General features: G+C 40.9%; 1 protein-coding gene across 2 annotated transcripts in view; it reads left to right on the top strand.

Annotated features, from left to right (window-relative positions):
* The window catches only part of ATF3 (activating transcription factor 3), a 24,036-nt gene extending 16,471 nt beyond the window's left edge, over nt 1-7,565 (top strand). Inside the window, exons 1-4 of one of the 2 annotated variants that reach the window (XM_003203856.4) lie at nt 79-510; nt 3,730-3,973; nt 4,725-4,832; nt 5,439-7,565. In XM_003203856.4, the coding sequence (XP_003203904.1) occupies nt 3,734-3,973; nt 4,725-4,832; nt 5,439-5,636 (546 nt within the window). In that variant the 5' untranslated portion in view covers nt 79-510; nt 3,730-3,733 and the 3' untranslated portion in view covers nt 5,637-7,565. Of the gene's footprint in view, nt 1-78; nt 511-3,729; nt 3,974-4,724; nt 4,833-5,438 lie in introns of those variants that run through there. The other variant, XM_010706717.3, reaches the window with a different exon arrangement.
* The last annotated feature ends 628 nt before the right edge of the window (nt 7,566-8,193 follow it).

Genomic DNA, 8,193 nt, shown 5'->3' with positions numbered 1-8,193 from the left:
GGGCGCCGGGCAGCTCGGGAGGAAGAGCGCCGGGGACTCGCTCGGTTCTTTCTCTGTGCCGGTGTCCGATACGGAGACCGGTCGCCAAAGTCTTGCCTAAGCAAGGCAGGCGTGGCTCGACAGAAAACTTGTTAGAGAGAAGGAGCTGCCCGTTCGAAATGGGTTGTTCTCGCGTTTGAGCTGTTGGAAGCCGGCGAAAAGTGATTCAATAGTGATGTGGGATGTCAGAAAGCTTAAGGTCAACCGGCGTGCACGGAGGTTGTGAACTGTAATTGCCCTTAATGCTGTTTAAGATTAACCTCAATGGTTATCGGCGTTTGTTGCATCAGCACCGGAGGAAAAGGGGATTCGTGTGAAGAAGCAAAACCGAGAGAGAGACACAGTCAGCCGTCAGCAGCTGAGCGGAAAGACTCCAAGCAGTCGTTCGGGAACATGCATAACTAACAGAAGTGCACGGCTAGGAATCGTGTACCGAAGCTAAAACGTCGGCAGAGAAGATGTGTAGATTTGGTGAGGATGGAAATAGCCACTAACAAAAGAGCAAATAAGCATAGTGGCGGAAGCAAAGTTTATTGAATCTACCTGAAACCGAGGGTACCATCGATAGCAGAGCTGTTCCCCAGAGAATTGCCAAACTAAGAATAAAGTGAAGAAGCGTGAGCTCATAGCGGGAGCAAGCTGTGCCTTTATGGATCGGGTCCGTGAAATGTTCGACACCTTCAGTTCCAGTAACTTCAGAAGTCCTCAAAATAGACCAGAGCTGCCATCCATGTACATAGTCTAATGATGTAAACATATAGGATCAGGAAGCCCAGATGTAATCGTAGTTTGGGGCTAGATGTCCCTATTGCTATGCAGACCTAGGGCAGAGCGGCATGCCACTCTTGAAAACTGATAGACAGAGGAACAATTTCTGCAGAAGTTGGAAGAAGGGGCAAGCTGTTGTGGTTTATTAGGAAAATTTAATCTCCATCCTTGTAAAGCATTTCTAAAAGTAGATCTGTTCCTCAGAAATTGGAAAACATCTACCTTTTGTTATGGAAAGCCAATCTGTTTGGATTACCATTGGCTTCAACACAGGCTAATTATTTTTGATATCCCTGTCACTCCCGACCACCTCATCCGTGCACTGGAAGGAATCCTGCCATGCCATGTACCGGCCCCAGCCCCGCTGCCAAGCACCTGGGGAGTCAGCCTGGGACAAGGAACCCTGCCAGCTGTGGTGGGCTGGGGCCAGGACCCCCACCCCAAAGTGTGGGTAAAGGGAGATGCTGTCAGGGTGCCTGGGAGGTCAGCGAGCCGTGCAGGCAAGGGCACTACTCTTTCTGGGCTTCCCCTCCCAGTGGTGGCCTCCCTTCCTTTTTTGTCAAACCGAAGATGGATCAGTAGATCCATAGATCTATAGAAACCTGAGGGCGTTACAGCAGGGCTCGTGGTACGCTTAGGGCTTGTAGCAATAGCACTGCCTGGGAGGTAAGCACTTCTCAGACACGTTACTAAGACACGGGCACTCTTGGTTTCCTCTGGTGCTGACTTTAATTAAAAGTTGACCTAAACTGAAATATAAATGAATAAACCCCCCTGTGCTGAGAAATGCTTGGCCCAATTAATTATTCCGTGTGCTGGAGAAATGGTTTTATTGTTAATTGAAAACTCCTGGTTTGATTGAATTATACGGAATTAAGTGTCTTGAATGAAGGCAGCAGCAGGAGCGGAGGAGTCTGGCAGTCAGGGAGCACAGCTCCAAATTCTGTGAACAGCGGGGGGCTCGGTATCACCTGGAGTCAGCTTGTTTCACTGAGCTGAACGGCTGAATGTTGAGAAATGGTAAATAATGCCAGGAGTTCAGCTGGAAATCACAGGGCCTTTCTGACTCGGGGAAAAAAGTAACTGCCAGCTTTCTGAGATTATAGGATTAAACTGTATCAGTACTTTAAATGTGACTCATGAGCAGGGGCTTTCTGAAGAGAATTACATAAATTTCCCAAGGTCTTTCTGAATAACAAATTGTTCTGAATAATTTCCTCATATTTAACAACCGAGGGTGAAGTCCTGGCCCGCTGAGGTCAACAGCAAAACTCCTTTTGATTTCAATGGTTTCAGCATTTCACTCCTGGGATGTGGGAAATCTTTGGCTCTTCTGTGGTCATTGAGACTCAAAGTGAGGAAACCTTTGCAGCTGGACAAGTGATTTTCTGACTTCTGGCAGTTCACTGCCCTTGGATTTTTGTGTTTACCTCGCTTAGTGAGGAGCTGGGTTCTACTCTAATTTGCACCGATGTGGATTTACAGTATATTTTTAGATATCTCTCTGAGCGAAATCTATCTTCTTGTCAAGGCACGTGACCCCAACCATTTCTTGCCATGTCACAGTAGTAGCAAATAGAAAACTGCACAATTTGGGGTTGTCCACATGGAAATTTAACTTTACCCACACTGCTGTCCCAAGGCAACTATTTGCTTATCTGCGCTACGTTAATTACAGTGACTTGGCTATAATTCTTACAACGCTAAACAAGAATAGATTACGTGTCATGTAGTTTCCAAAGGAATCCAAGAAAACAAAAATCTCAAAAACCTCCATGATAAGGAAAGCAGGAAAAGTAATACAGCAAAATCCAATGAACAAAAGTTGCTTTATGATTAGAGGAGGTAATACAATCTATTTTCCTATGGATTTGCACCTCTTGTCCCGTGGGCCAGCCATGCAAAATGCTCAGCTCTCTTCCAGACCTCTTCTCTCTCCTCTGCTGAGGGATGGATGGTTTGTGCTGGGTTGCCCATGGTGTTTGGGTGACTGACTGCTGAGTCTTGTGCATTTCTCCCTCAGTGGAGTTACCAGTTTTCCCCAACCATGTAGGGTGCCTCTCCGCCTCTTCCAAAATTGGCTAAAAAACTGAGGATGGCTAAAAAGGGGAAAGCAAAAACCACTGTCAGATTGGTTTATTTCTGTGGGAAAACTGCTAGAAATGGAGTTCCTCCATGGGTGCCCCATTAACCAAAGCCTCAGCCAAAGTCTCTTTGATTACACAGCTTTATATCAGCAGGAGATCTGACCATAAATATTGAAGAATTAAAAACTTGTTGTTGAGGGCACGTGAGGACAGTTTCAGATTTTATGAGTGTAAAGGGAGGAAACAATCGGCGTTACATTTTTCATTACTCCTTCCCTCTATCTCAGTTTCTCCCTCAAAGCTCCAGAGCATGTGTAGATTTCCACCTTTCTGACAGCTCTGATTGTGAACTGCTTTTCAGGAGTTTATAACGAGACATATTTTTCTGTCTGTTTGTAAAACTGAACGTGGTGAGCATTTTGTAGCTGATTCTGTCTTTGTTAGCAAACTTCAGCTTCTTCGAAACTCTTTAATCTTTACTGAAGTGTAGCTGAGATGAATGAAGGTGTGCTCTGTCCATTTCAAGCTGTGATTTTGTGGTGGGGTAGCTATGAAGATAGAGATAATTCAGTGTTTTAAATAATAATAATAATATTTCTTTGGTTACTGTTTTTGCTTATTGTTTTAAAATGCTGCCTTGAATTGAGCCTGATGTGAAAGCTTTTTCTAGTGATAAAATTCTGAACTGTTTCTCATGAGAGACAGGTACGCAGGGAATGTGGGCTGAAGCAATGCAAGAAATATATTGTTTCACAGTATGAAATATACCTCTAGGAGATATTACGTCCTCTCTACAGCTGTTGAAAGGCTTTTCCTGTCTTTTTTTACTTTTCAGCAAAATGATGGTCCAACACACTGGCCAGGTGTCTGCATTAGAAGTCAGCGCCTCCGCAATTGTTCCCACCTTGTCTCCTGCAGGGTCACTGGGGTTTGATGATTTCACAAATTTAACCCCACTGGTGAAAGAGGAACTTAGATTCGCCATCCAAAACAAACGTCAGTCCCACAGGATGTCTTCTACTTTGGATACGGTGACAGTGTCTGAAAGGCCGATGGAAACATCAATCATGAAAACAGAGGTATGGTGCTGAGCAGCATTTTGGGGTGAATGCTCAGTTTCTAAGCAGCTTGCACCAGAAGAGCACTAATTATGTCAAATACAAGCAACCCTCTCCACTATCTAAACATGTTAGTTTATTTGATCCTTCTAAGCCTGTTGCTTGGTTTTCTGTTATTCGCTTCTGGGAAATTCCTATGGTATTTGTGATTTCCACTGAAGTCTGTAAGTTAGTATTTTATTTTTAATTACGAGCTAGGACAGTGTTTGACAGTGATTGGAGTAAGTGCTAAATCTGGTTTCTCTGCCTACTTGTGGCTGAACTTGAAATAAGTCACAGCAGTTGTCCTTCCCGTGCTACATCCTAACCACTAGGCTTTTAATTTAAGATAGACAATAATCCCAATGGAAAACATTGTATTATAAAATGAAGAAACAGATAAAGTTAGGGAAATGGCAACACCTGGGTCTGAGCCCAGTACCCCCTTTTTGGCATGCAGCCTAGGAAGAACACTTGGCAATTTTTTTGGGGTAACATTGATTTACAATGAGCCATTACATTCATCCAAACGTCAGTCAGGTTTTATTGACAATTTAAATGGAGTTACTACCATTTTACAATAGTGCAAGGAAGGTCAGATCACATCCTTATGTAACTCATGATGTGAGCACTAGCAGCAGTGTGTTGCTTTTAAATACGTCAAAGTTATCAAAATATAGGCAAAGTGTTTACAACATCTTATGGATTGTGTGTATCTGTTTTTATGGGACAGTTTTCTCCTGAAGAGGATGAAAGAAAAAAGCGAAGAAGGGAGAGGAACAAAATTGCTGCTGCAAAGTGCCGAAACAAAAAGAAGGAAAAAACAGAATGTTTGCAGAAAGTAAGTATCTGGCTTTAAATCTTTGGTGTGTATATATATATATATATATGTATATTTATTTATTTATTTATTTATTGTCTGTCATTGTACCGTGAACAAGATGACATTTCTTCACCCTATCTGCTACCATTTAAAACTATTTTACAGCAGCATAAGGGCTGTGTTTGTTTCTGTATCCAGGCATTCTGACAGAAAGCTATGTTCTTACTTAGCTGGCTTCATATAAGTTTACAGATATGTGATATGGTGTACTGGGGAGTTAGTAAGTAGCATAAATAATTTCGGGTCAATAGTTGACTCAAAATAATCTTATAGAAGATAGAAACATTACTTTGGATGCCTGCCATTGTAAGTGAATATAAATCTGAATTTGGCTTTTCAGTGTTTGTTACACTTCTGTAAAGGCCGAAGAAGGCAACTGTTAATCTGTTCTTAAGACTATTATCAACTGGGGAATGTATAGTTTCACCATTATGGCACACTAAGAGCATGTAACTTCTAACCATATGCTTTTCCACCAATGAAAAACTGCAACTATTAGATAAATACTGCAATTAACTACTTGAAATGCTCACTCTAATAGTTGTGTCTGTACTTTGTGACTAGGAATCAGAAAAGCTGGAAACTATCAATGCGGAATTAAAAGCCCAGATTGAAGAGCTAAAGAATGAGAAGCAGCATTTGATATACATGCTAAATCTTCACAGGCCCACCTGTATAGTTCGGGCACAAAATGGAAGGACACCTGAAGATGAAAGGAATCTTTTTATTCAACAGATCAAAGAAGGAACATTACAAGGTTAAGTGATTTGGCAAATGTGGAAATATTTATAGTATGTTTCAACAACTATAAGCAACAGAATCCACAGAGGATCTGACTTATGTGTAGGATTCTATTAGTAAAGAGCGTTTAGGAAGGGCAGATTGCTTTCTTAAGCAGAAAGAATCATTTTTGGCTTGTCAGAGATTCTTCCCCTTGGAAGATCTGGTCTCGGTCAAACTGAAGAGCCTTCTGCCTCGTAATAGGTTTTGCACCTGTCATACATGCTGTTCCTAGGAGCTACAGACAACAGCTTCAGAAGATTTAGCTCTCTGCTAGTATACAGTATCTGCACTCACGACGTTTGTGCTAGAACACTATGACTTCGATGATGCACATGGTACATACAGCTGTGCTGGATGGACACTACTTTTCCTTGTGGCTGTCAGGAAAAGCAGACAGAGTATTTTTAAAGTTTTGTAGTTTCCAGGAGGATGGTTTCTGGCAGAATGTACTGATACGTAATTTTGCATTCTAACCTAACACACACACACACACACACACACACACAACACACACAAAAAGCCTTTAGTTCCAATTAAGCTTTGTAACTTTTTTCACAACACTTGTGTGGTTTTTTTCCTATGACTCATCTCAGAGACTGAATTTGACAAGTCCTAGTAGGTGTGACAAAGAAAGGTTTCTTGCAAAATATCCATGTAGCTAAGATGGTATTTTAGGAGCTGGAACCCCACCTATTATCGTTTGGGAAGTACAGTCTTTCCTTGCATTCAGGAGAGCATTTTGTACCATCACTTGGCAACTGGGTGAGTTGGACCCACTGGAAAGAAGGAAGTAGCGATGAAGGGATTTTGATATGGTTTTGCCCAAGCAAAGCACTGCAGGACTGAATCCCAGGTTCATGAATCATGAAAAGTTTAAAAAAAAACAACAAAATCATCTGGGATCTAATCTTACAAGCCTTAACCCTCACTGACAGAAGAGGTTCCATGGCCTGTAGTGATCTGGTTATACAGATGGCTGTCAGGAGTAAGACGTAGACAAAGCTTTTTCCGTCCTTGTCAGGATTGCTTTTTTTTTGCCAGATGATTCAGAGGGAAAAATTATGATTGCAGCTACTTTTATTTTATGTTTGAGTGGTAACTACAGTCAATCAAAAGTATTACTTAGAATCTAAAGGAGACAAGAGTTCTGATGTAGTGAATAATTGTTCTTATTTTTTTATTAAATACTAACCTTAGATGTTTTTGAACTGGTAGAAGAGCTGCTGGACAATACAGTTGGAGCTATGAGTGTTTAAATTCTGATGTTTCTGTGAAATTCTCAGACTGTTTAATCCTACAAAGTATATCCTTACAATTTTTTGTAAAAGAAAATATCCTTATTTATCACTAATATCATAATGAGTAAAGTTAATAAATACTGCAAGCAACATAAAACTGAAAACACAAGTGTTGTGCTGTCTTTTTACTTTCATCTCTTGGTGTTTAATATTATATATTCCTAAACTTCACGAGTTGCAAGAGACACCACTTAACCTTCATCATCTCCACGGATGAGGCACTTGAGTATCTTGAATGATTGGGTGCAGAGAATATACCTCTCAAAATTCTATATCTTGATCAATGGTGTCTAGCTGCTCAACATCACAATTTAAATGGAGCTTACAGTAAATAATATTTTACACCAGTTATGCAGTGTTGAATTTGTGGTTTTATTCTAAAGGCTAAACTTAAAGATACCTCAGCCATAATTTTCTTCCTCTACAATTCCTGGCTGAATGTATCAGATATCACTCCTGATCCTTATATGATCTTTATATTCTGCAACAGAACTTAGAAAAATGTACTAAGATCTGGATATATTGTAATGTCCTATATCATGTTTAAAAAGCTATGTACTTCATATATCTGAAAAATGAATGTATTAAAAAGACAACACACTAGGTCTGATTCTGTCCTGAGAATCTGTTTTCTTTCTGTATGTTGGAAGGAGCTGCCTTTGACTTCAGTGAGACTTTTATTAATGCCCTGCAGGCAGAGTTCGGAGCCTCTGCAGCAGGGGGAAGTTTCATGGGGAACTGGGCTGGTCATTTGTCAGATGATGGATATACATGAAGTGTGTTATCAGTAAATTTGTCAAACAGTATTCATTGATGTCTGACTTCTGTAGTATGGGAGTACATAACTGAGGCTTCATGATGGTATCGTGCTCCTTGGCTTTGCCTTTAGCACATCAGATACCAGCAGACAAAAGAGTTTGCCTCCTATGCTGTTACAAAGTGATCCAGCAGAGACTAGAATATAATGACACAATTAATGTCTCTCCTTTAGGGAATCTGTATGGTTGCTTTTAACCATATCGCTGATGACGCTGGCGTCATGCTTTTGTTGCTTGATGTTATGTATTTAGCATGCCAAATGTTAATGGGTGCCACTACTATTGTCAGAAGATAATTATTTTTATTTCTTTGTATGTGGAGTCATAGCTGCTTCCTACTGTTTGTATGTGTGTGTGTGTGTGCGTGCTCCTGCACGCTACTGTAGAAGTGATGGTACTCAAGTTGATTTGACTATATCC

Source organism: Meleagris gallopavo, chromosome 2, assembly GCF_000146605.3.
Source record: "Meleagris gallopavo isolate NT-WF06-2002-E0010 breed Aviagen turkey brand Nicholas breeding stock chromosome 2, Turkey_5.1, whole genome shotgun sequence".
In the NCBI taxonomy this organism is placed as follows: Eukaryota; Metazoa; Chordata; class Aves; order Galliformes; family Phasianidae; genus Meleagris; species Meleagris gallopavo.
Note: the sequence above shows the minus strand (reverse complement) of the source record. Positions and strands in the feature narration are given on the sequence as shown.